The sequence below is a fragment of the Pipistrellus hanaki genome (assembly GCF_964339955.1).
Source record: "Pipistrellus hanaki genome assembly, chromosome: 8".
Taxonomy (NCBI): Eukaryota; Metazoa; Chordata; class Mammalia; order Chiroptera; family Vespertilionidae; genus Pipistrellus; species Pipistrellus hanaki.
Window position 1 is genome coordinate 59791008 of NC_140510.1, and position 25461 is coordinate 59816468.

General features: G+C 56.1%; 2 protein-coding genes and 1 long non-coding RNA gene across 3 annotated transcripts in view; 2 read left to right on the top strand and 1 right to left on the bottom strand.

The window, feature by feature from the left end:
• The window catches only part of GPR55 (G protein-coupled receptor 55), a 45449-nt gene extending 33749 nt beyond the window's left edge, over positions 1 to 11700 (top strand). The window contains exon 2 of the transcript XR_014795684.1: positions 11289 to 11700. The gene's annotated coding sequence lies outside the window, so the exon portion shown is untranslated. The remainder of the gene's footprint in view (positions 1 to 11288) is intronic.
• A 95-nt stretch (positions 11701 to 11795) lies between these two features.
• Positions 11796 to 24950, bottom strand: ITM2C (integral membrane protein 2C). Its single transcript, XM_084891865.1, has 6 exons — positions 24555 to 24950; positions 17265 to 17405; positions 14925 to 15113; positions 14010 to 14120; positions 13437 to 13587; positions 11796 to 12959 (listed from the first exon to the last, which is right to left on the bottom strand). The coding sequence occupies exons 1-6, from the start codon at positions 24672 to 24674 to the stop codon at positions 12868 to 12870; spliced, it is 804 nt and encodes a 267-aa protein (XP_084747991.1). The 5' UTR covers positions 24675 to 24950; the 3' UTR covers positions 11796 to 12867.
• On the top strand, positions 17413 to 20075 carry LOC311626475. The gene is made up of 2 exons (XR_014795691.1): positions 17413 to 17697; positions 18309 to 20075. It is a non-coding gene; the product is annotated as an uncharacterized lncRNA (long non-coding RNA).
• Positions 24951 to 25461: the final 511 nt, after the last annotated feature.

Here is a 25461-nt window from a genome sequence, read left to right on the forward strand (position 1 = left end):
TGGGGAAACAACTGGGGTCAGAGCTCATGGGAGAGTGAAATTAGGAACCACCTCTTTTCCAATTTCTCTCTTTGCATTGGGGACTGAGCGCTTACCCAGTGGAGGTGAGTGGCGCCCTTCATGCTGCATTTGTATCTACCAGTGTGCTGGCCAGGCAGTCTTCCTAACAGAAAAGGGACAGCAGGGTCTGACCACCTGTCATCCCCAATGTTGTTCATAAGCACAAAATCTTGGGTTGTGGGCAGCATGACCCTGCCTGAGCCAGCTGACAGAGCGTGGAGGAGACTTTTGACTCAAAAGCTGTGCCCATATAAAGTGTAGGTCCTTGTAAGGGAATAGCAGTCTTGGATTGATGTGACAACTGTGGACTGGTGGGTGAACCGTGGGACAGATCTCAGTACACTGAGGGGGAGGAAAGGGGCCTCTTCTCTCTCCCTGGGGGGACTCATCCTGGCCTGCAAGTCACAGAGGACTTCTCAGGATCCTCAAGAGTGGGCACAGGCCCAGCACTGCAGGCCAGGCTGTTCTGCAGGGGGTCTACTTACTGGGTCCGAGCCTAGCCCTGGGTCAGCACTTGGACCTAGCAAGCAAACAAGGGGCAGAGAGTCAGGGTCAGGGTTAGGGTACAGATGCCTCGGAGGGCCCAGCCCTGCAGCAAGTGCAGCTAGTGAGTTGGGAAACCTTGAACTTAGCTTTGGAAAAGGTTGAAATTCCTGCTACTAAAGCCAATGGAACTTGGAGGTGTTTGGGCATAAATGTGAGCTTATTATCACTGCTAGAAAATCTGAGACATACTTGTTACTTGTACATGTGTGAAACCAGCACAATTGATTGGAAAAAATGAGTTGATGAATCTGATTTGCCAAATAGTTAGATTCTTATCTGCTGCATGACCTTGTCTTGGGCTGTACTTCCTGGCTCCAGGGAAGAGCTGGCTCCTGATCGTCTTTGCCAGGTGACCCAACAATCCAGGTCCAAAGAACCAAGAGTGGGCCCGATCAAAGGGGGCACCTGGACATCAAGTGTGAGGGCATAGGGACTCACACTCAGGCCTGGCCCAGAGGCACAGCTGGGGCCTGTCCCAAGTGGCCAGGAGCCAGACCCTATACCTTGCTACTCCCCACACCTTGGACTCTACTTGCTATCTCTCTGATAGCAACTGGGCCACAGACCCCGTAAGCCCTGTGCTCCTTCCAATGCTGGGTCCACCCCTTCTCCTGCCATCTGGTCTCATTACCATGACACTGGAGCTGCATTCAAAGGCCCTGGCTCCTCTGCATACACCATGGCCCAGCACAGAAGACCTGCTGGTCACTGATGGAGTGAAGACACAGCCAGTGCTCCAGAAGCCCTCCATTGCTGACTCCTCCTCCTGACCACCGACAGATGGGTCTGACTCTCCCAGGTTGGATCTGAATTTTCCTTCGTGGCTCCTCACCTGTTAATCCTACTAACCTGCCCAGTCTACCTGAAGAACGTGAAGAACTGCTAGGCACCGGCCTGGGCCACTCCTTTCTCCTGAGTTCCTCACACTCCTGAGCGCAGCCTACTCATGGCCTGGGTGTCGATAGCTAACACTCACGGCCTGGGTGTCGATGACTCCTCAGCAGCTGCTGAGGCATGAACTGTGTCCCCCCAAAATCTATATATTGAAGCCCTAACCCCAATATGATGGTATTTGGAAGCAGAGCCTTTGGGAGATGCTTAGATTAGATGAGGTCCTGAGGTTGGAGCCCTCGTGATGTATGTGCCCTTGTAAGAAGAGACACCGGGCACTTCCTTCCTCTCTGTCTCTCCACCTGAAAAAAGCCATGTGAGGACACAGGGAGAAGGTGGCTATCTGCAACCCAGGGGACAACCCTTAGCAGACATAAACTCTGTTGGCGCCTTGTCCTTGGATTTTGGGCTTTCAGAACCATGAGAAATAAATTTATATTATTTTTTAAAATATATATTTTATTGATTTTTTTATAGAGAGGAAGAGAGAGGGATAGAGAGTTAGAAACATCGATGAGAGAGAGTCATCGATCAGCTACCTCTTGCACACTCCCTACTGGGGATGTGCCCGCAACCAAGGTACATGCCCTTGACCAGAATCGAACCTGGGACTTTTCAGTCCACAGGCTGACACTCTAGCCACTGAGCCAAACCGGTTTCCGCAAATTCATATGATTAAAGCCACCCAGTCTGTGGTATTTTGTTATGGTAGCCCCAGAAGGCTGATACAACAGTCATCTTCTGCTAACCCAGGAGCCACATCCCCTCAGGGACAAGGGCTGGCCCTTCCTGGACTGTTAGCCCTTGGGGAGCATATGACGTGGAGAATGCTAGTCTACGAGCTGCATTTGTCAACTATATTCCTCTCGAGTCCCTCTCTGGGGACCCTATGAAGCTGAAAATCATTATATTAATAATGCTGTACCACTGCAGCAGACTAGTGGCATTTGGAACAGTAAGATACAGCCTTGTAGCAAGTTGTCACAAATAATCAGTCATTGCAAAGCGGTTTGAAATGGCTGGGACTTGGTAGAGACTAATGGAGGTGAAGAGGAATTTTGTTAGTGGATCGGTGAGGACAGAAACTGAGTAGGGCAACCGTGTGGAAGTGAGGACAGGCAGGTGTGCAGAACAGTCCCTAGGTACGGAGGGAGGTGTCCCCACCCAGGAACTGGGTGGACCTGGAGGAGCTGCCCGCACTGCACTGCTATCCATGCATCCTAGACAATAGGCTGTGCTGTGAACAGCCACCGCCCAGGGCCAGGGAGAGGCAACGGAGGCCACTGTGAGAGCCTACTGCTGAGGGGGCAGGGGACTCAAGACCCAAAAAGTGATGCTTTTGGCGGGTAGCAGCCCCTGAAACTGCCATCATAGCCACCTCTTGCATTTTTCCACCCAGAGCTGGCTCCTCTAATGAGCAAGGGCACAGCTGTGAGTGGGCACTGACCGGGTGTATGGCAGGTGAAGGTGGACTCGGGGAGCTTCTCCCCAGTTCAGGACTGAGCATCTCATCCCCGCCAGGAGCCTGTGAGATGTATCCCCCTCACTAAGCTGCTGCAGGAGGCCCCCTCATACACACTCCTCTCCCCCACCCCCGGGTGCTTGAACTGTGAGCCGTAACCTTAACTTGGCCCTCAACTCTTTTAAGTTTCAGAGCTGGGATCCAAAGCGCTATCACTTCAAAGCCTGAGATGAGCTCTGCTTGGTGGAGGCCCCCCCTGAGTTCACCCTGAGGTCTCAGGCAGCCTTTGAGCAAGTGCAATCAAGATGCTGCCTGCAGGGAGGCTGTTGAGACCCCAGGCTCCCCAGGGCACCCGAAGTCTCTCGCAAAAGGTGCGAGGGGAGGGGGGCTGTGTGTTTCCTGTGGCCCTGTTTCCAAATATAGTCACCTTGGGGGTTAGGTCTTCAACAGGTGAGGTTTGGGGGACACAATTCAGCCCGTTGCATATGGATTTACTCTGCGTTTCTTTTGTTTCTTCAAATTGAATGTAACCCTCTCTGGATTCATTGGCTTTACTGTAGGATCGTCCAGCTCCATCCCTGGGGCCCCTCCCCCTCCCAGGACCCCGCACAAGCCCTAGGGCAGTGTTCCCCCATGGCTGAACTATTTGCAGAGGCCTTTGTAGCCACGGAGTCTGTCCGTTTAGCAGGGTTTGGCAGTCCTTCCGATGAGGCTCGTGCCTGCGGCTCTGACACCTGTGGGTCTTCTAGGAAGCAGGCTTGGGGAGTTGTCGCCCTAACCTCCCGTATCTGGCCACACTCCTCTATGTTCCCCTCAACAGCTCTGCAGGGATTTCTTCTTCGGACCTCTGGACACACAGCTCAGCTTCCTTACCAGGCCCCCTCTTCTTACCAGCAGGCGCTGTGCCGGGCAGTCCTGATGGGCAGTGCCCCCTGCTGTCCGTGTGTGGAACCACTTTCTGCTTCAACTCAAATCAGCTGACACTGTACTTCCTGAGCCACTCATGTGTGTCTCTACCGAGTGGGACAGGACGTGCAGAACAGGGCAGAGCCCCACCTTGAGTGGGTAGGTTGAAGGGGCGGGGCAGGCTGGGGGGTTGGCTTTCTTAGTGTCCAACTGATGCTCTGCAGCTCCTACCCCGTGTTTCCCTGAAAATCAGACATCCTCCGAAAATAAGACCTAGCACATGGGAAAATAAGACATCCCCTGAAAATAAGATCTAGCGCATCTTTGGGAGCAAAAATTAATATAAGACACTGTCTTATTTTCAGGGAAACAGGGTAGTAGCGGGATGCTCAGAGGACCAGAAGAGAAAGCCATAGAACCAATGATGTGAATGAGTGATGTCCAATTCCAAGGCCAAGTGTCCACACCACCTTACCCATGGCTTTCCCCCTCAGTTAAGAGGCCTATTATGGACTGAATGATTGTGTTCCTTAAACTTAATATGTTGAAATCTTAACCTCCAATGTGATGGTATTAGGAGGTGATTAGGACATGAATGGGATTAATGCCCTTGTAACAGAGACACCAGAGAACCCCTTGCTCCTTCCACCATCTGGGGACACTGAGAAATCTTCAGTCCAGGGCAGGGAGAGGGCTGTCACCAGAACTCGTCCATGCTGGCCCCTGATCTTGGACTTTCAGCCTCCATAACTGTGAGGAATGCATGTTTGTTGCTTGAGCCACACAGTCTGTGATATTCTGGTGAAGCAGCCTGAACTAAGGCAGGACCCAATTTAGTAACTAGATGTTAGTGAAACTGAGAAAATGTTATTTACCAGAATCCCCCTTCAGAAAGGGGAGTATTTAGGAAAGTGCTTGGAGGTGAAAGTGGGAGAAGCGGCTCCCAGAGAGAAAGGTGTGAGAATCTATTGCCTTCAAAAGGGACAGCGAGGAGCAACAGTAGCCGTGGGTTGTGGGGACTGTGTCCTCCTCCTGGGGTGAGGAAGCAAAGCTGACCTCTGCTTTGACTAAGGAGGACTTGGGGTGTTTTTTTGTTTTTTGTTTTTTTTAAATAATTTGGGGCAACCCTCCTGCCCCATTGAACCAGGGCAATAAAAGAAATGTGAACATATTTGTAATCTAAGTTGGCGAAGCAGGTCATACCAGTTAAATTACCATAATCATATTAAATTTGATATTTTATTATCATTACTGTTCCTTATCTATAACGAAACTGGGAGAAAGCTGTAACTCAGAGACGGAATCCAGAGAGCAAAGGGGACACCCTTTTAGAAACCCCCCATGCATCTGAAACTGCAGCCAACAGCCTGCAAGGGGAGGTGCAGAGCATCTCACCTGGAAGCAGCAAATGGAGCAGGAGGGGGAGGGGAGAGCTGGCATGAGGCAAATGAGAAATGCCTTGGCAGAGCCGGTGTCCTGCTCATCTCTTCCCATTCCCCGGGCAGGGCCCAGCCCATGGGAGGCTCCTCGCCATTTGCTGAATAAATGACTGACATCACCTCCTCACTCACTTCCTTTTTGGTTCCACCTCAGTCTATAGCTGGGATGATTTCTTTCTTTCTTTCTTTCTTTTTTTTTTTTTTTAAATACATTTTATTGATGTTTTACAGAAAGGAAGGGAAAGAGATAGAGAGCTAGAAACATCGATAAGAGTGACATCGACCAGCTGCCTCCTGCACACCCCCCACTGGGGAAGTGTCTGCAACCAAGGCACATGCCTTTGACCGGAATCAAACCCGGGACCCCTCAGTCCGCAGGCCGACGCTCTATCCACTGAGCCAAACCGGCTTTGGCTGGGATGACGTCTTTTAACAGCTTGGAAAACTGTGCCGACGCCCCTCTGTGCAGAGACAAGCATGGAGGAGGTGGTGGGGTTTCCTCCTGATCTCCCCAGGACACAGGGTGTGGAGTGTTTTCACCCGAGGACGGCAGCCATGGGGCTGCCCAACAAAACTGGCGGGAGACAGCTCTTCTGAGCCAGGGCGTCTAAATGTCCAGGCTAGGGGCCACCTGAGTGGGCTTGGTGCATGTCACCGAAATACTGCTCTTTCCACCCGGTGTTTGTCCCAGTTCTGGCAAATGCGAGTTTTATTACCAGCAACAACAACAGCACAAAGACAGAATTGGATTAGATCCAGCTGGAAACCCTCCTGTCTTGGAGGCAGCAATCTCTTCTCAGCACAGCCTGGCCCAGGGGCCTTGGTGACAGTGGTTTCCTGGGTAACGGTGGCCCAGAATGGGAACTGGGGCCTGCTGGGGGACTCTGCAGCCAGCTGGGCAGGCTGTGTGGGCAGCTCTGCTGTGAGGGGTGCCCCCAGCGGGGAACCGACCTGGGTGGGCACTGGGGCTCCATCTGCATTGCCGGGCTGGGAGGTGGGTGCACCTAGAGTGGTCAGGGGCTAGGATGTCTTCACGAGGCCTGGGAGAAGAGGGCACTCCTGAAACAGGCTGCATTAGCTTCCCACCTCCCCCCAAAAAAACACCCCTATTGCAAAGCCCACAGTTGCTACAGGCCAGGCCTGGCCCCACCGCCCATACACTGGCCATTTCTGGATATTAGAGAATCAAGTTTTGAAATGAAAGGAAAGGACTTTTGCTCCCTATACCAGGTTAGAGCTGCCCCATTTCCCAAATTACATGGTGCTCCATCAGATTGCTGCTGACTGCATCGAGCCACCTGAATGCAGGTCCCGGCAGAATGAGTGGGGTTGAGGGGTGGTCTCCTCTTCAGAGCCTGAACTCACCACTTCTCTCTCTTCTCCCAAGGCCCCCTTTCTCTACACAGCTCATAGTTTTACAATAACTCTCCCCGAGGCAAGGGGACCCACTGGGGAGGGGCTTCACTTCGGGAGGGGTGAGCCATGCTGGCATTGTTCCACAGGATGGGCCTGTGCTCCAATACTGATGCCCCAACGCTGCTCCGGTGGAGACCCTCCATGCATTTGACCTGCCCTCCCCCGCCAAATCACCTGAAGTTAATTCCAAAAAGGAAACCTGTTAACACCCCTCAGGGATCTGAGAAAAAACAGGAATGTGCCCACTTGTTGGACATTCCAAAACAGAAGACATGCCAAGGAATGACTCCAAACCAATCCTGCCACTCTTGTCCATCCCCCACTCCATGCTGGCTAACGGCACAGAATGTTTCTGAGAATAATCCGTGTCCCACTGGCCACGCCGCTGCCTTTGGCCTAGCGAGAGTGGCTTCCATGAGGCTGTGCAGAGCTTGATAGGGATCCCCTGCCGTCGGGAGGGTCCCCTGAGGACCTGGTGTGTGACGGTCAGTGCGGTGGCCGGGGCTGCCTGCTTGGAGCACAGAGCAAGGAGAGGCGCCCTGCGGCTGTAGCCCAGCATCAGAGCGCGGGGGAATGTCTCAAAAGCACTGAGACCAGCCCACGAAGACTGGAGCGCAGAGGGCTCACCTGCGTGGAGGTGCAGTGAGCAGTGAGGATGCGGGGAATCAAACACTCCCATGAGCACCTACTCCAGGGAGGGGAACGGTGTCAGATACCACCAGCCACTGCTCCTGCCCCTCCTTGTCCTGCACCAGTTCCCCACCCAATGGTGCTGGGGTAGCCTGGGGGTGGGGGCACGGAGCATGCCCAGAGGAGGGCCATGGAGGTAATGCTGACCAGGCTCTCCTTTGCCAGCCACATGTTTCCATGTCTCAGAAGGTGGAGGGGAGCAGCTACAGCTTCCAATGAACTTGGAGTCTCAACTATTTTCATAACTAGACATTGTAATTCTTGAAATTGGACTTCTGTGCCTAAAAGTGTCTCCAGGAATTTTTACGATCTTCAATGAATTCCCTGTCTCCCCTCCCCCCCCCCCCCAAAAAAAAACCCAAAAAAACAAAAAACCCAAAACAAAACAACAAGAAATCTACCTTAGATTTCATTCAAGGCTGGGTGAGAACCATCCCCACGGAACAGGTTTTGAAAAGGAAGTGGGAAGAATTAAGTTGTTTTCTGATCACAAGGTACTCTAGCTCTAAAACTGTGGCTTAAGTAACAGGAAGCATTCTGGTTAACCCAGGAGGAAAGGCGCTATTGACAGGACGCTGGGGAGCTCAGAGAACCACTGCTGGGCTGGAGAAACAGCCTCAGCAATAGGGGGCCGACGAGGGGAACCAATGACTCTAGGAAAGGTGTCCCCACCGCCTTCTGCCCACAGGATGCTGGGTGACTCGGTCTTTGTGGTACCCCATTCCGTGTATTCACAGAAATGTTAGGCGGCCACCGCTATCTCCCATCAAAGCCCCGTCGTAGGGAAGACCCCAAATACAGGGCCCTGGTGCAGGCAAAAATGAACATCTACTAAAAGGGTGAACCATTCATTGGTTGAGCTTAAAACTGTAGTTTACGCCCAAAATGACCAAGATGACATTTTCTGCCACCAGACTAAATGGGGACTTGAAAAATAGGTTTCTATACAAAATAGATTATTATAGAAAAATAAGTTTTTGCATGCCTGAGTGTGTGGTTATGAAATGCACACCTATCTTAGAGACAATGTAAGACATAAACAAAGTAAATCAATGAAAGCCCCGGGCATATGCTTAAAAAGTGTGGGTCCCCATCGGTAAATGTTGGACAAGGATGCCCCTCCCTCCCAGCCCCCATTAGCACACTGCTACCCACCATCCTTCTCAGTCCTCGGTCAGGTGCCCAGAGTCCTGGCTTCAGTGGGGCTGGGCCTGACATGTTACTTCCAGGGAAAAGGCTCTTTTCAGAGTTAGTCCACCACCATTATGCAGCACACCGGTGGTCAGTGGCAGAGTCCAGGTCCCCGGACCTCCAGATGAGGGCCCCGCTCCCTCCGGGGACACTGAATACATTGCTTCCCCATAAGAGCACCTCCTGTGGGAATGGTGGCTCTTCTTCCTTCTCCAGTAGCAGCTGGTGGTGCCTATAGCCCACCTGGGCGAGCAGGGGCCAACCCACCATTCCCTCCCTTAGCATTTATTGAAGCTCTCAGGTTCCTGATAAGTAAGATTTCAACACCCGTGGGTGGCAACTCCTTCAGGCAGAGTTGAGAACGGTTTCCATGGAGACTGCCCAGGCTCGTTTCCATAGCAACATCCACAGTCGGTTACAGAGCCTCCTATTTATGTCAACTTAACATTTGCAACTGCTCTACTTTTTCAGGCCAAACCTGGGCCTAATATAGGGCTTCCTGTCTAGGATCAGTGACAGACCACAAGGGCCAGAGGCGAACTGGGTGACTCTGTGCCATTAGCTGACAGTGAGGATATTGCCTCAGCCAGCAGGCCTCCTCCATCCTGGCTGCAGGGCACACATGTACACGGAGACATACACACACTTAGACTATAAAGAAAATGCATCTTCTCGAGAGGAGAGATAGAGGCCTCCAGATCCCTGCCCTCCAGACATGGCTGTTACATGGTTTGGAGTATCCTTCCAGAAGCAGTACATGCACATCCATAGAGCTATCTTTCAGAAAATTCACAAATGGGATATATATTTTATTCTTGCTCTGCCAACTACTCTACCCTTATATGTTTCTTTAACTGGATTTAGAGAGAGAGCGGGAGAGGGAGAGGAAGAAACATTGATGTGAGAAACATCAGTTGGTTGTCTCCTTTATGCACCTGGACTGGGGATCGAACCTAAAACCTTGGTATGTGCCCTGACCAGGAATTGGAACTGGTGACCTTTCAGTGCATGGGACAAATGATCAACCAACTGAGCCACACTGGTCTGCACTTACCCTAATCACAGGTCTTGGAGAGCTCTGCACATCAGCACAAATTTGGGATACTTCAGTGTTTGTAATGGCAACAAAATATGCACTTTAAAAACAAGTCCCCAGTTGGGGGAGTTTTGTTTTTAGTTTCTTGCTGTTACAACAATAAATATCATTGTACCCACTTACATTTCTGTAAACTTGTTTGAGTATATCCATACGATAAACTCCTAACAGTGAAATTGTTGGGTCAAACCCATTGCATTTTAAAATTTGACTCTTGTCACCAAAGAGGGCTTATACCAAGTACATACTTGAGAAGACTGGGTATTATTAAACTTACACCAAACCAAACCACAAAACCAGTCTCCCCAACTTATTCTAATAACACAAAGGCCTGTAAAGGAGAGTGTGAGAAAGGGAAATTACAGGCCAACCTTACTAATAAACATGCATCCAAAACTGCTGAAGAAAACATCAGCAAACAAAGCTCAATAGTATAGAAACAAGAGAACACATCATGACCAAATGAGTTACTGATATTCCCCACATTAACAAGTTAAAGGGGAAAAACATGTGATCATATCAATAAAGAAAAAACACTTGATAAAAGAATTAAACACCTATCCCTCATTAAAGATGAAAACTAGAAATAGGAGACAACTGCTTTAACCTTAAGAAGAGTATTTTCCAATATCTAAAACTATATGCAAGGCGAATTCTCTTTAAAATCAAGAACAAGCCAAGATTTGTGATTATCACCATGGTACGAGAGGTCCTAGTCAGTGAGACAGGTTAAGAAAAAGAAATAAAAGTTTGAGTTATTTGAATTAAAGAAATAAAATATATTGTGCTTCACAACTTACACACTAGTGATTTACAGATAACATTTTTTCTGTTTTGCTATATAAATATGAATCCTTCCTGCAAAAATGTGTCTCCCTTTTTGTTTCATATTTTACAATAATAAAACATCTTTTCATGTTTAGCTATGATCCATTTGTATTTCTCTGTGAACTGCCTATTTATTCTTTGCCTTTTTATGTACCGAGTTGTTCATTTTTCATGACTTTAAGAACTTGGCATATTAGGGAAAATAGCCCTTTTTATGTCCTATGTTTCAACATCTCCCCCCAGTTTGCAGCTTATCAATCTTTTCCCTCGGTGTTTTGCTCTATGTAAGTTCTAATTTTTCATAATCCAAGTTATTGGTAGATGTCCCATTTAGAAAGGTCTTTCCTCCTCCCAGATTATCTTTTAAATCATTTCAAATACTTTCATGGTTTCAGTTCATACTCAAAACCTTAGCTCCATCTAGGATTTTGTTGTAAGGAAGTAGGATCCTGGTTAATTATTGTCAAAACAGTTACCCAGTTGTCCCACTAAAATTCACGTCCCCCCTAAATTTTCTTGAATGTAAGTTAGCTTCCAGGCCTCCACCACATCCATTCCCTTTGCTACAGCGAACTCTTTAATTGTAGTTTATAATGCTTAATATCTGAGGCTATTCTCCATGCATACTTTCCTAAAAGAACTGAAAGTCAAGTTAAAAAAATAAACTGTTGGCATTTTAATTGATTGGATTTAAACTGATTTCATTGCAAGATTTAGAACAAGGCGTGTCTGTACTAACCTGAGCCTTTTATGCCCCTCCCAGGATTACTGAGCCTGACTGGGATCTAGAGCGAAGGTACCTGTCCTCATCCCACCGCTGAGCTCATCGGGTCAAGGTTCTGGGCAGCTCTCCCTCTTCCTTCTCTGCAGAACGTGGACCTGACTCATGCCAATCTCAGCTCAGCCCCACCAACCTGGTTATTTAATGCCCAGAAATCGTGGAGAACACGTCAGCGCCCTGTGCTTCAGGACAAGCAATGATGATGTCATCTTCCGGGGTGGTTCAGAGGCACTTCGAAGCAGCATAACCTTGGGCAGGTTGTGCAAGCCCTCAGAGCCCCCTCACATGTAAAACGTGAATCTGCCTGGCTTATGAGGGGACATGTACAGTCCTGGGATGGACCAGGGAACTGGCCCACCTCTGCAGGGATCAGACGCCAAAGCCTGCTGGCTGCCCTGGCCTACTCCCCCACCCCATCCCCTGCCACTCTGCCCCCAGGCTGTAGCACCCCCACCCTGCCCACCCCCACCTGCCACTTTCGAGTCAAAGTCAGAAGTCAAGGAATTTTATTGTTCTACAGACACTTCTGAAAAGAAATCTAAGTGAGAAAATATACAAAGCGTTTAAGAGTTTCATCTCCAGGGAGCACTTAAGCCTGACTGGAGGCGTTGAAGCCTCCTCTTCAAGGCTCGGGGCTCAGAGCGGTTAGCATATGGAATGATCAGTAAAACATGCAAAAGTGAGGAGGAAAAGGAAAAATGGTGCATCCCCCGAAGCAGAGGGGCACGGATTTCAGAACAAGGAGGAGCAGGGTGTGCAGGTTCCAGGTGCTCTCCCTCCCCCCCACATTATCTTCTGCAACAGCCCGAAGCGTGGAGGAAGCCAGGAGCCCCGCCCACTTGGCACGCTCAGACCCACAGCGACAGAAGCCACCCTCCTCTGCCCTGTTCTGGCATGGCTGTGGCTGTGGCTGTGGGGCCCTGCCATACTCCTGGGGGGCCCTGGCTCCTCCCTCTTTGGTTCCACTCAGAGAACGATTGTGCTTGACAAACTCATCCCCACCCCCAAGCTCCAGGCTCCCTCTGGTGGGCTGAAGGCACTGACAGGAGTCCGGGGAGGCCCCCAGGACAACAACCTTCCCTTGTGCTCCGGTGGGTCCATCCCTCACAGTCCACCGTCCTCAGCCCAGACCCGGGGCTGGGACACGGGAGCAAGTGTGCCATCCAAGGAGAAAGCCTTTGGGACTTCCCCCACTGTGCAGACATTTCTGATCCCCACTCCACACCCCTCCCACACCCTGTCCCTTAGCCCAGGACCCCCACGGGCCCAGCCCCTCCATCCAGTCCTCCCCCGAGGACCCAACTTTAAGATGGTGGTCACAGAAACCATCTCAGGGCGCCCTCCCTGTCCCCCAGGCCCAGGACGGCAGCGGAGGTGAGGGCCGTGAGAGGTCCCGGCTCTGGTACAGGGAGGTGGGCGGGGCTGGACAGGATGGGGAGGCACGTCACGTCTATGGAATGGCGTCCAAAGTACAAGCTAAGAGAGGGGAAGGAGGAAGGCCAGAGAGGGGCAGGAAGAGAAACGAGGAGAGGCGGGGTGGGGCCGGGAGGGCGGGGAGGCCTCACACCGCCCCGCAGATGAGCGTCTCCACCACGAAGGTGTTCTCGAAGTGGCGGATGGCGTTGCAGTTCTTGGCCCCACGCTTGTTGATTCCTGCGCGGAACAGAGAATTCCCAGTGAGGCCGCGTCCTGGCCCAGAACTGGCTGGGCTACAAAGCCACCAGCCTCAGAGCCTGAGGGGACCAGAGGGGAGGGGCAGGCGGCCCAGGAAAACTAACCCAAGTTCACCCCAGGCAGTGCAGTAAAATGCTGAGCGCTCAGGAGCTGGCATCTGGGCCAGCATGGCCTCCCTCCTGCTGTGTGACTTTAGACTCTGAAGTTTAGAGGGATTAACTAACTTCTCGGAGCCTCTGTTTCCTCACCTTTAAAAGGGGCAGCAATAATAATGATGATGATGATAACTTTAAGGACATAAAGAGTGTAAAGTAAAATGCGTGGTCTGTACTAAGTGCTCAATTAACATTTATTGCTGCTGCCATCTGAGCGGTCTGACACTGGTCTCCAGCTCTGGGGCCGGCATGCTGGGACTGGGACGGGCCTGGGGTGGAGCCCGGGGCAGGGGCCACTCACGCCTCCGAGTTGCCCGGCGCCGCAGCCGGTAGGTGTCCTTCCCGTTGCACAGGTGGTAGATGAAGGAGCCCAGGGTCTCCTTGTCGTTGACGTGCTCTGTGACCACCATCTCCTCCTGGATGATGTACGTCTGCGGCAGGTAGGTACCTCTCTGCAAAGGGAGTGGCCACAGCTCTGATCAGCACAAGGGCTCCCCTCCCGTGGTCTCCACTAGCTCACTGCCCGCTCCCCCGTCGCCACTCAAGCTGTGTCCCCCAACACTGACATGCACACATGCCCCCTCCCTCATTCAGAGGCTCCACAGCGCGGCCTTCTAATGCCCCCAGGCCCGTGCTGCTGGGCTAAGTACTGCCACCGGCGGCGCTGCCCTGAGTCCTGCGTGTGGGAGCCTGGCCTCGCAGCCTGAGGGCAGAGCCTCCGCATCTCCCTGCGCTGTGACTGGGCACGGGCTGGGGCATGCAGTGAGGTATAGAGTGGGGTGTGGGCTGGGGCCCAGAGTGAGGACGTGGAACCCCCCTCACCCCAGGCCTGGCTCCACAGGGAGGGACAAGATACCGCCAAAGCCCCGCTCACCTTCACGTTCATGAGGAGCTCCCAGAAGTTGCGAGGGGGCAGCACGATGGTGGTGTTGAGCTCGATGACATAGCACTTGTCCAGGGAGATGTCATGGTAGGCGGTCAGGCCCTGGGGAGATGGAGGGGGCCATGTCAGGCCCTGCAGGTGAGGGCCTGGCCCTTGGGGGAGAGGGAGCTGGGAGAGGCCTCTGGCTAGCAAAGGCAGAAACCCCACCCCGCCGTGGGGATACACCCCTTTTTCCTGCTCCTCTCCCAGCCTGTGTTTCATTTATTAGATGCAAGACGCCTGGTGTGAAACCCTTCAGTGTCACAGGGCTCTTCTCCCGGGTGACAGAGCTGAGGTGTGGGGAACAGTGATGTCCCGACTGCATGCTATCAAAGCGGGGAGGCCCACTTCTGTGGACCCTCAGGGAGAAACCCCGATCCCGGGCCCTCCTTGTGCTGCACCTCCATGAACGTGGCACAGGAATAGGCGATAAAAGGGGACGTCCTGACCCACGAAGCCAGCGTCTGCAGCCGCAGGTGGCGGGGGAGAACCCGTGGCTCGTTCATTCAGAGGTAACTGCGTTCCCCACGGAGGGAGGGCAGAAGTGGGCTCGGTTGTTCGTATGAAAATGATACAATTACTAACGAGTAATACAAAAACTTCCTGTTTTGTATATTCGCAGCTGTAAACTTCATACTTTAGCACCTGGCATAATGAAAGCAATGTCTTTAAAACCCCAACAAAGCTAAGCCGTAGTCAGCCATGCCCTGCACACAGCTGATATCACTCTGTCTATAGTCAAAGGGTGTACAAGGGTCGTCAGCATTCTCCTCTCACGTCTGTTCTTCCTCGTGACTCCTGGAAGGGGGCTGCGGGCCCGGGCGCCCCCTTCCCGCCCGGCCCAGCCTCAGCCCCCGCTGGCCTCACCCGCTGGAAGTCGTGGATGATGTCGGCAGGGTCGCCGCCACCAAACTGGGGCACCGGCACGTTGATGCGCTCGTAGTTATCTTCGAGGTAAATCTTCACGTCCTCCTCCAGCTCCATCCGCGTGTGGGCCTGGGAGGTCAGGGTGTCCTCGTAGAAGACGCCGCAGTGGAAGAAGTTGTCTCGAGCCAGCTGAGAAGGCGGGGAGAGACAGACTGGTCATGCCGTGCCCTGGGCAGGGCCACCGCCACCTCCCAACCACTTCACTTTCTTACGGCCGGAGGACACAGGAAGGGTGGGCCTGTGGGACCCGTTTCACAGATGGAGAAACTGAGGAACGTGGGGAGTTAGGGAGGGTGAGCTGGGCCAACCATTTCCTAGGTGGGTGACCTCTCTGGGCCTCAGTTTCCCCATCTGTAAAATGAGGTGCTCCCTCAGGCTTCTTCTGACCTCGGGTCCATGGGTCTGTGCCTGGGAAATGGGGTGGACCAGCACGGGGAGGACCCAGAGGGACAGACACCTGAGAAAGAGCCTGGGGTGAGCAGGAGGGTCCTCAGGGGCAGACACAGGAGCTTGCACTGAACCAGCTGGGCTCCGGGGGCAGGCAGCGCCCTGCACCGCCACCAGAGAGCCCCTGCTGCGGGGCCCTGAAGACCTGGGGGCAGAGTGGGGGCGGGGAGGAGCCGAGAGGCAGCCCTTGTGATTCCGGTTCCATGTCCAGCCTCACACAAGCCCCCACCTTCCCTGGGCTCCATGCAAACGCTGTTTTCTCTGAGTGGCCGGCCTCGTCACTCCATCATAAGGAAAGGGAGCCAGCCAACGAGGCTCAGTGATTGAGCATCGGCCTAAGGACCAGGAGGTCACGGTTTGATTCCCAGCTAGGGCACATGCCTGGGTTGTGGGCGTGATCCCCAGAGTGGGGTGTGCAGGAGGCAGCCGATCAATGATTCTCTCTCATCATTGATCTCTCTTCCTCTCCGTCCTCTCTGAAATCAATAAAAGTATATTTTAAAAAAATAAGGGGAGGGAGGCAGTGTGACATGATCGAGGCCAGGGACCGACCAGGTGGGCCCACTGGTAATTCTCCAGGGGCTCCTCCATCGATGCCCGGACAGCTGGCCTGAACTGGGCAGGGCTTTCCTGCTGTCTGTGCGAGCCAGCTCCAGGAGGGGTGAGCACGCATGAATCACAGGGTCCCAGGGCACAGACAGAGGGCAGTCTGAGGTGCCCCAGGCCCTGGCCATCGTGGTGGGGGAGGAACCCTGGAGTGGGAGTGGGGGCTGGGAACAGAGGGACCAGGAGCCAGAGTGGGCGGAGGAGGGGGCTGTGGCCACGCAGGAAAAAGCCCCCGGGGCCGCTCAGGAAAGTGAGAACCAGGGGAAGGTGGGGAGCAGGCCTTGAGGGGAGGGAGGACAAAAGGGGAAGTCAGCGGGTTCCAGGGGGAAAGTCCCAAGGAACAGAAACTCTTCAGTGACTCCCCTTGTGGGAAATCTGAGTGAAGACCAAGGTAAAGGCCAATGCTTAAGGGTGGGAGAGGTCACTGGGGTCATAAATGACGGGCAGCCTTTTCATCCCTCCGAGATTCCTCATTTGTTGTGCTTGAGGTTCTTCTTTTGAGCTACCTTCAGCTCTGAGTTCGAGGGGCACTACCTCCCTCCCCAGGTCGTGGTTGATCACAAGGTCACTGCCTAGCTGAAGCCCAGCCTGGCTGCAGGAGCAGATCGCTGGGGGTGGGCCAGCTGGGGGTGGTGAGTGGGTCTCTCCACTCACCTACGTCCAAACATAAAACGGGATGCAATTTCTTAAAGCGTGACCCTTGGGCACAGGGTTTGAGGGATCAGAGTTCTGATTTGTGCTCGGTCTGGGTTTCTGGTGACCACAGCCCAGGGTGACTCTGTGGGAAGGGGCCTCGGGCCATAGGCCCAGGTTCTAATCCCGGCTTCCCCACGCTGACTGCACTCCTGGGAGAGTTTCCTGTTGACCTCAGGTGTGTCTGAGGAAATGGGTAAGGACTCTCGTCCAGGGTCCATAGGCGTTACAGGACGGGCCCAGGCCTGGCTCCTGGACCAGAGCGAGGCTCCCAGGATGAGGGGCTAAGGGTGAGCTGACTGAGCCCAAGGACGCTCCAGGGAGGATGAGGGGGCAGGTCTTCTGGGCCAGCCTGGGCACTCCTCCCATCTGGGGGGCATGCCCAGGGCATCCTGCTCCCCCTCTTCACAAACCCCAAGCACCTGGCTCCCAATTGCTCATGCTGCCTTCTCCTGCTAGCTCCCACATCTGCTGCAAACTCCCACACTCCCCTTTCTGAGTGCTCCCCCCCACCCCCGCCCCCACCAGCCTCACCTGAGCAAGGAAGAAGTATCTGTAGATGTAGACGGAGGCGAACACGAGGCCCATGAGCAGCACCACCATGCCCATCGACAGGTAGCACACGCTGCCCACAGAGCCCCCCTTCTTGTGGCGGTGGTAGGGGGGCCGCTCCTCCTGCAGACAGCAGCGCAGGTCAGTCAGCTGGGGGTCCTGCGCCCTGGAAACTCCCCCCCCCTTTCCGAAGTGAGACCTCGCCCTGCTGGCTGGGGGAGCCTGGGGTCAGGGGAGAGGATGGGTGATGGACGGGAAATTATCTGGAAGAAAAGGAAGCCGCGGGCGCTCCCAGCTCCTCCTGTCACAGAGATTGAGACCCATCACGAGGCCACAAAACGACGCAGAGGCTCAGCAGGCGCATCTGGAATTCCCCTGCGTCAGTCCCCTTCCTGGGGCCCGCTGTGACCACAGGGTATGCTTTCAAACACAGGAGGGGGAAGCACAGACACGGCCTCAGTCACTGTGCCAGGCCTCGTCACCTATGGGAACTGGGGTGCTCTGGGCAGTGGGGAGCCAGGGAAGCTGAAGGCTGGAGTCCACAGGTGGACTGGAACTGGGGCCACGGGAGGGGCCGTGGCAGGGAGCAGTCACGCACTGATGGGGACCGGGGCTCCCGGAGGCCCACAGGGTCTGGCTGGTCTCCGTCCGGCCAGGCAGCACGGGGCTTGTCCTCGCTGAGCAGAGCTCAGCCTTCCAGGCAGTGATGGCCTCACACAGGCCCGGCTGGCAGTGCCAGGCAGGCTGTCAGGAGGCTTCTGCCAGGAGGGAACGTGGTTGTGGCAGCAGCTGCTGCCACCAGGGAGCTGGGCAGGAGGCTCCGGAAAAACCTGCTCTGGGAGCCAGGCTGGGGCTCAGGACAGTAGCTGCAGGGCTGCCAAGCAGCAGCTCGCCAACCGGACCCAGCTGCAGGCCACACCACATGTGCGGGCGGGTGGATGGCGGATGTGTATGATCACTTCACCTGCAGCACTGGACCTGGGTGACCTCGCTCATCCCTCTTTCCGCCCGTCCTCCCTACCCCAGGCCCTCCTTCACCCTGTGAGCTGCTCTAAAGGTGCCAGGCTGGTCTCTGCCCCCAGGGCCCACCATCCAGACCCTCCTCCATGGCGTCCAGACACAGCCAGGTGAGGGTAGAGGCCAGAGCCAAAGACTCCCGCCCCACCGCACCCTCGAGGAGCTGGGGCAATGTGGGGGGAGGGGAGGAGCTCCAGATCAGAGCCCCCAGCTCCTCATTGCCTGCTTAGTCCTCTTTGTGCCATGTTTCCTCCCTCCCTTCATCCTGGAGCGGGTGGCAGGAGGGTGGGGACACAGCTCAGGTCCTAGTTACCCAGGACAGGCCCATATCCCTCAGCACAGGAGGTCCGGTCTGGTAGAGACGGGGCGTAGCCTGCTGTGCCCCTCAAGTCCTCTCCCCTGTGGCCCCTGGTTTAGCACACGTTGGGGTGGGGGGGTGGCCCGGGCCTCGAGGAGCAGAGGAAAGCCCCATCAGAGGGGCTGTTGCTTTCCTGCTTGGGGAGGGCAAAGAAGGCCTGGAGGACCTCCCCCTCCCTGGGCACATCCCTCGCCAGGCCAGCGGCTCCAGGCTCCAGCCTCCGCCGCCATGGGGTGAGAGGTGCCCCTGCCCACCCTGCTCAAAGCAATGGCTCTGACTTTCCAATGGGCTCCCGGGAGCAGCACTGGACAGGGCGACCCAAGAGCCAGGCTCTGCCAGCAGCTCAGAGGAACAAGCCGGGACCCTGCCAGCTGTGCCTCGTGCCCCTCTGCACCCACAGGTGTATTCGGTGGGACCCAGCGCTGAGGCCCCAGCAGGGGCTGGGATCCGGCAGATTCTCCTCCCTGCCTCCCCACAGGGTTTTGTCCTAAGGGGGTTTGTCCTGAAGGGGGTTTGTCCTTAGGGGGGGTTTGTCCTGAGGGGGGTTTGTCCAGAGAGGGTTTGTCGGGAGTAAAGGAGACAAAGACCTGAAAGCCCTTGCTTCAGGATAAATGCTGTCATAAACAGCAGATCTTTATCAGCTCAACTTTCCCTGGTTAGGGCCGCCACTGAGACAGCTGTTGAGGCTGCAAGGGGGTCAGGCTTATGCTCCTTCAAGAAAACCAGAGAAGCAAGCTTGTGAGATCTGCTTTAACAACAGAATAGTCAATGTGCTACACGCCAGAGCCCCAGGGCCTGCTCCGCAGAGGAAGTGCCTGGTCAAGGTGAGGCCTGCGGGGTTACAGCTGCCTTTCTGCTCCGGCCGGTCAGGTGTTTCTCAGGGGCGGGCGGGCGGGGAGGAGCGGAGGTCAGAGAGGACAGAGGAGGGCGGAGGGAGGCTGGAGGGAGGCGGTGCGGCCTACGCCCACAGCTGAATGTGAGGGCGGCTAATGTGGCTGAGGACACAGCCTCCAGCCAGGACACCTGACACTGCCCTGTGTCCTCACATCTCTGTGGGGGTCGGTCACTGTGAAGATTGGGGATCCCCCCCTTTTCCTAGATGTGCAGTGGACAAACGGCTCCTTCTCCTGCCTCTGTGGACACCCACTGAGTGCACACTGGGGGCTGAACCCCAGAAGCATGGCGGAGCAGTGGCGGGGAGAAAAAGCAGGACCAGAGGCCGCCACGGGGCAGATGGGAAACCATGGATGTCCCCGCTCCCAGACAAAAGGCCCACAGGAGGGAGGGCCCCCGATCCTGCCCCAACGCTGCCTTTGCCTCCCCGGCCCCTTACTACACCGTCAAGACCAAGGCTCATGGGGGAATGAGGACAAATATGTGATTCCTTAATCAATAAAGAAATTAAAAAAAGAAAAAGACCAAGGCTCGAATTCCAAAGCCCTGCAGTCAGCTGGGGTCCCTGGCTGCCTGGCTCACTCAGCAGATGGCCAGCGTCACCTGTCGCGCTCCAGACCCAGGAAAACGCAGCCCCCACGGGAAGCAGTCACTACACCCAGGCATTCGGGAGCTTCCATGTAGAAAGTAGAAAAAAAATTGCATGCTGTTTCCATAGCAACTGGGCTTTCTGAGCCAAGTGCCAGGCTTTGTACTCTTGTGAGGCACGTGAGCCAGACCTGTGGGGACCCAGGAGAGGCCGGAGCCTCGGCCTGCCTGCTTCACTCAGCCCCACAACGGCGCTCATTAAACGACTTCGCGAAGGCAAGGCCAAGGCAGTCAGGGGAACCGAGCCAACTGGAGCATTAACTCAGCTCAGGGAGCACGCACCCAGCCACCTTCCCCTGGCGGCGAGGTCCAAAATAACTGCAAGCGGATTAAGCTACAGCTGCAGGCTGGAGGAGGAGGCTACGGGGAACCAGCAGGCCAGGACTGCCGGCTGGTGCGAGGGGTCTCCCCTTCCCTCCGCAGCATCTTTCTTTCCCAGGCTGAAGCTCAGAGACAAGGGCAGTGTGTGTGTGTGTGTGTGTAGAAAGAGGGGGGGGGGGGGGAAGAGAGAGAGAACACTGACAGGGTGTGGTGGTGAGAATGGGCAAATGCAGAGCTGTGCTCAGATGCCCACAGGGGTCACAACTTTGCCGTCACTGGAACCCATTCCTATGGTGGGACCCAGCAGCACCCGGTGCGGAGGGTGAGGAGAACAGGGAGACCCTGAGGACACTCCTGCACAGCCCTCCACTCCGCGTGGTGCTCGGGATGGATTCTGCCCCATCCCCCACGGTCTGAGACCCAGGAGAGGCTTGGGAGGACGAGAAGGCGGCTGCTGGAGCTCTCCCGGGGGAGCGAGCTCGGAGAGGCTGCGCATCTGTGATTTTATCACACCATTTTTCTTTTTTCTGTCGCTAAGAGAAACTTGTCCTCCCTGGCACGCTGCTCACAGCCTTGGAACATGCAAGGGCAAGCTGAGGGAAACGGAGCAGAGAGTAGAAAGGTCTGGTGCTCTGGGAAAGCCCAGGGCAGGCCAGGAATAGGACAGCCCCGTGTCCCCACTGCCATGGGGGCCGGACCCAGCGCTGGCCTGCATTTTCACGAAGGTCCTTGCAGCCCAGCCTCTGGGGCCTGTGGGAGAGGAGGGCTCCACACCTGGCCAGATCCACCCTCCAGGCTGGCAGGGACCTCCCCCCAACCACTCTGGGGACCCAGCTCCCCCCTGCCAAGGGCCTGAGGCCAGGGCTCAGAAGGCGAAATCCGATTCTCAGGTATGCAGGCTGGGAGGGAGCCACACAGGGGCCATTAATCAAAGGCAAAAGCCAGAGAAAATTGCAGCGCTGAGAAGATGACAGTATTGAACTTGTTCCGTTCTTCTAACAGCCCCCAAATTGGGTCGAGTGAGGACATGTCCACATCTCCTGGCTGTGTGTGTGTGTGTGTGTGTGTGTGTGAGAGAGAGAGAGAGAGAGAATACCTAGGCACAGAGGAACTGTGGGAGAGGGGAGGGTGAGAGAGAGAGAGAGAGAGGGAGAGAGAATACCTAGGCACAGAGGAACTGTGGGAGAGGGGAGGGTGAGAGAGAGAGAGAGAGAGAGGGAGAGAGAATACCTAGGCACAGAGGAACTGTGGGAGAGGGGAGGGTGCTGAGGGGTGTAGAGCTGGCCGCGTTCTAACATGCGCATGTCCTAAAGGTATAACCCTTTAGGACAGATTGTAATCCTCCTCTTGGGCCCCTATTGCTCCCTTTCGCCCATAATGATATGGCCAAAAGGTACAAAGAGGGGGTGCTCCCCTGCCAGCTGCGTGCAGGCTTCTCATTATCTCAGAGGCAAGCACCCTGTGGGGAGAGTGGTCAGCGGGAGGCCCGGCTGGGCCCCCACCCCATCCCTCCGGGCCCACCGAGGCTCTACCTTCCAGCAGCGGGTCTGGGGACAAAATCCTCCTTGGGTCCCAGGTTTTGCCCAGAAGCAGGGGAGCCTGCCCTGAGGGCGGTGCTGCCGCACCCAGGCCCCTAGCCTGCACACAGGTGACATGTTATCACATGTACAAGCTCATCTGTGCATCCCGGGGTCCTGCCTCGGCTCTGAGTCTTATGCCGAGTCCAGTTCAGTAACCAAGAAGGGGTCCGAGTCAGCCCCAGCCAGAGGTCACCTTCTAATAGGCTCTCCTCTGCGTCCCCACCCGAGTGGCACAAAACTCAAATGACCTGTCTTAAAGCAGCTCCTAGGGCAGCCGGCCTGTCCCACTCACCTCCCCTTCCGAGCCCTAATCAATGGCTGGTACGCTGTCCTGGGCGACATCTGTGAATGCTGGCGCAGGCCGCACTCACTGCCCTGGCACCGGATGTGGGAAATGTGCCCACGGCCAGGAGAGGCCACCGGAGGCCGTCAGAGCTGAGCTGTCCTCCCAAGACCCCAATCGCAGGAGAGCAAACAGCCAAGCCCCCGGGCATCGCCTGAGGGCCTGCAGCAGCTATAACATTTCACTAATATGCACACCTGTCCTGAACGGGTCGGATTTTAATCCTCCTCCCAGGCCCTCCTTACCCCCTTCTCCACGATTAAATGAGGGAGGGGACCCTGCCCACAAGGTCCGGGGAGGAGGCTTGCTCAGCAGGCTCAAGGCCATTACCGACAGCACCGGGAAAAGGTGGATATTTCCCTTTCACGCTGGGTGAGGGGGAAGAGTCAGAGGCTAGATGCCAGTTACTGCCAAGGTGATGCGAGCTAGCATCTGCCACCGGCCTGCACTGTCAGCGTTGTGCCTCCGAGAATGTGCCGCTCCCGCAAACCTGTGGGCCTTCTGATGGAGTTGGAATTACATCTTTCCTTAATCTGGCTGGTCCCGCTCCTGCCCAAATCCTGCAGCTCTTAGAGACAGGGCCTTGTTTCCCAGGCCTTGGCTGGGTGCCAGGAGCTGGGAGAAGGGGCGGGAATGCTGCTTTGGGCCCCTCGCCCCTGCACCGCCCTCGGCAGAGAGGAAGGGAGGAAAGAGGCCAGAAAGGTGCTCATTGGAAATTTTTAAAGCTGCAGATCAGTCTTCAGATATGGAGTTCCCCTCCCCACCTAGGCGTCCAAATAAGATGGAGCTGTTGTGTGGGGGGCGTGGCGACCCCCCAGCCCAGCCCAGGTGGTCCGTGATGCTGCGGGCTCAGGGTGCCTGCTCAGGCCGACAGCCATGGCTGAGACTCCTCTCCAGGGTCCCATCTCCCCTGCAGCCCCGGCAGATCCAGCCTGGGCGAGGTGAGTCTCAGGCCACACACTTGAGGAGGGCCTTGGCGCGGAGGGGAGGCCTCAGGACGCAGCCTCCATCAGGGGGAGGGAGCGGACAGTACTTTCCTCCCAAGTCCTGTCTCCAGAGGCTCTGGGGGCCCTGCTGCGGCCCAGGAGCGTCGTGGGCGACGCTGCGAAGACGCCTTCGCCTGGCTGGACCCGCTCCCCCTTCCCTTCGCCTCCGGCCCGAGCCACGCGTCCTGCCCCCTCGGGCCTCCCCAGTCAGACTTCACCCGCTCCGTTTTCCACCGCGGAAATGCCGGGGAGGCGGGGAGGCAGGGAGGCGGGGGAGGCAGGGGGGAGGCGGGAGGAGGCGGGGGGGGGGAGGCAGGGGGAGCGGGGGGGGGAGTTGGGGGGGGAGGCAGGGGGGAGGCAGGGGGGGAGCAAGGGGAGCTGGGTAGGAGAGGCGGGGGTGGGGAGGCGGGGGAAGGGGGGGAGCCGGGGAGGGGGGAGAGCTGGGGGGGGAGGCGGGGGAGGGCGCGCCGGGGGCGGGGTGCACCGGGCCCGCCCCCACAAAGCGCAGCTGAGCGGCGGTAGGACGCCCGGGCAGCGGGGCGGGGGCAGCCCGGGGAGAGCCCGGAGAGGAAGGAAGAGGGGACAGAGGGTTCGGGGATCGGGATCAGCCTCGGATCCCCGAACTTTGGACCCAGGACGTGCAGCCGGGCGGGTTCTGGTTTATTTCCATTTCATCCGGCACCTCTTTCTCCACCAGTTCAGGTGCAGGGTAGCAGCCCGTCCCCCGCCCCAGGCAGACCCCCCCTCCCCTTTCCCCCTGACGGCACCAGGACCCCCCCGCCCCCCCCCGCTCCATTTCCCACCAACCACGACCCACCGCCCAGCTTCGGGGAAAGGCTCGCCCTCCTCCCATCCCCCTCCTCCCCCTTGATTGGAACCAGACGCGAACGCCAGTCCCTCCAACTGCTTGGCCCAGCCCCCTCCCTCCATCGGGGGCTGCTCCTCGGGCCCCTGCACTTCGGCGGAGTCCTTCAGCGCTTCCCACCTGGGCGCCAGCGGCCGGGCCCCCTCCCAGACTTGGACTTGGGCGTTCGCTGCCCCCTTAGCCAGGCCCCGGGCCCCTCCCCACCTTGGGACGGATGGCCCGGCACCCCCGGGACCCTCCCGGAGCCCGGCCCCTCTCACCCGAGCCGGCGTCAGCAGGATCTCAGCGGCCGGGGCGGAGGCGGAGGCCGAGGCCGAAGCCTTGTCGGCCTTGTCGCCTTTGACGCCGGCCACGGCGGGCTGGAAGCTGATCTTCACCATGGCTGCGCCGCCGCGTCTGCCTGCAGCCGCTCCCGGTGCAGCCTCGCTCGGCGCAGCCGTTGCCCGCACTCCACAGGCACCGGAAGTTTGGATCCTGCTCTCGTGCCTTCCTCTAACCCCACCCCCAGCCCGCCCCCGACAGGGGGGGCTCCTGCGCCCGCTGCGCCTGCGCCCCCTTCCTGCCCCTCAGTGCGCAGTGACCCCTGCCGGGCGTGCTGCTCCGATTGGGGGAGGACTGAGGTTCACGCCATTCATCCATTCATCCATCCATCCATCCATCCATCCATCCATCCATCCATCATCCATCATCCATCCATCCACCCATCCACCCACCCATCCATCCATCCATCCATCCATCCATCCACCCACCCACTTACCAATCCATCCACCCACCCACCCACCCACCCACCCACCTATCCATCTATCTATCTATCCATCCATCCACCCACCCAATCAGGCTTGGATTCAGCCCTCTTCAAAGCCTTGTCCCTTCCAGCTCCCTTTCCAAGACCAGCCTCCCCAAACACACAATCTGTTAAAACAGTGTTTGCTAGATAAATGCAGTTCTCCAGTCAAGTTCCCAGGCTCACTCCTCCGCCCCCCTCCACCCCCCAAAGTATTTTTTTTTATTATTGATATTTAGAGAGAGAAGAGAGAGGCATCGATATGAAACAGAAACATCCATCCATTGCCTTCTGCTTGTGCCCTGACTGGGGATCAAACCTGCAACCTGGGTGCGTGCCCTGACCAGGAATCCAACCAGAAACCTTGTGGTGTTCGGAGGCTG

Coding starts and splice junctions, on each gene's coding strand:
- ITM2C (XM_084891865.1), bottom strand. CDS start 24,674: ATGGTGAAGATCAGCTTCCAGCCCGCCGTGGCCGGCGTCAAAGGCGAC. Junction 14,121..14,924: donor TCATCCACGACTTCCAGCGG/GTGAGGCCAGCG, acceptor CCATCTCCCCAG/GGCCTGACCGCCTACCATGA. Junction 13,588..14,009: donor AGCTCCTCATGAACGTGAAG/GTGAGCGGGGCT, acceptor CTCCCTTTGCAG/AGAGGTACCTACCTGCCGCA.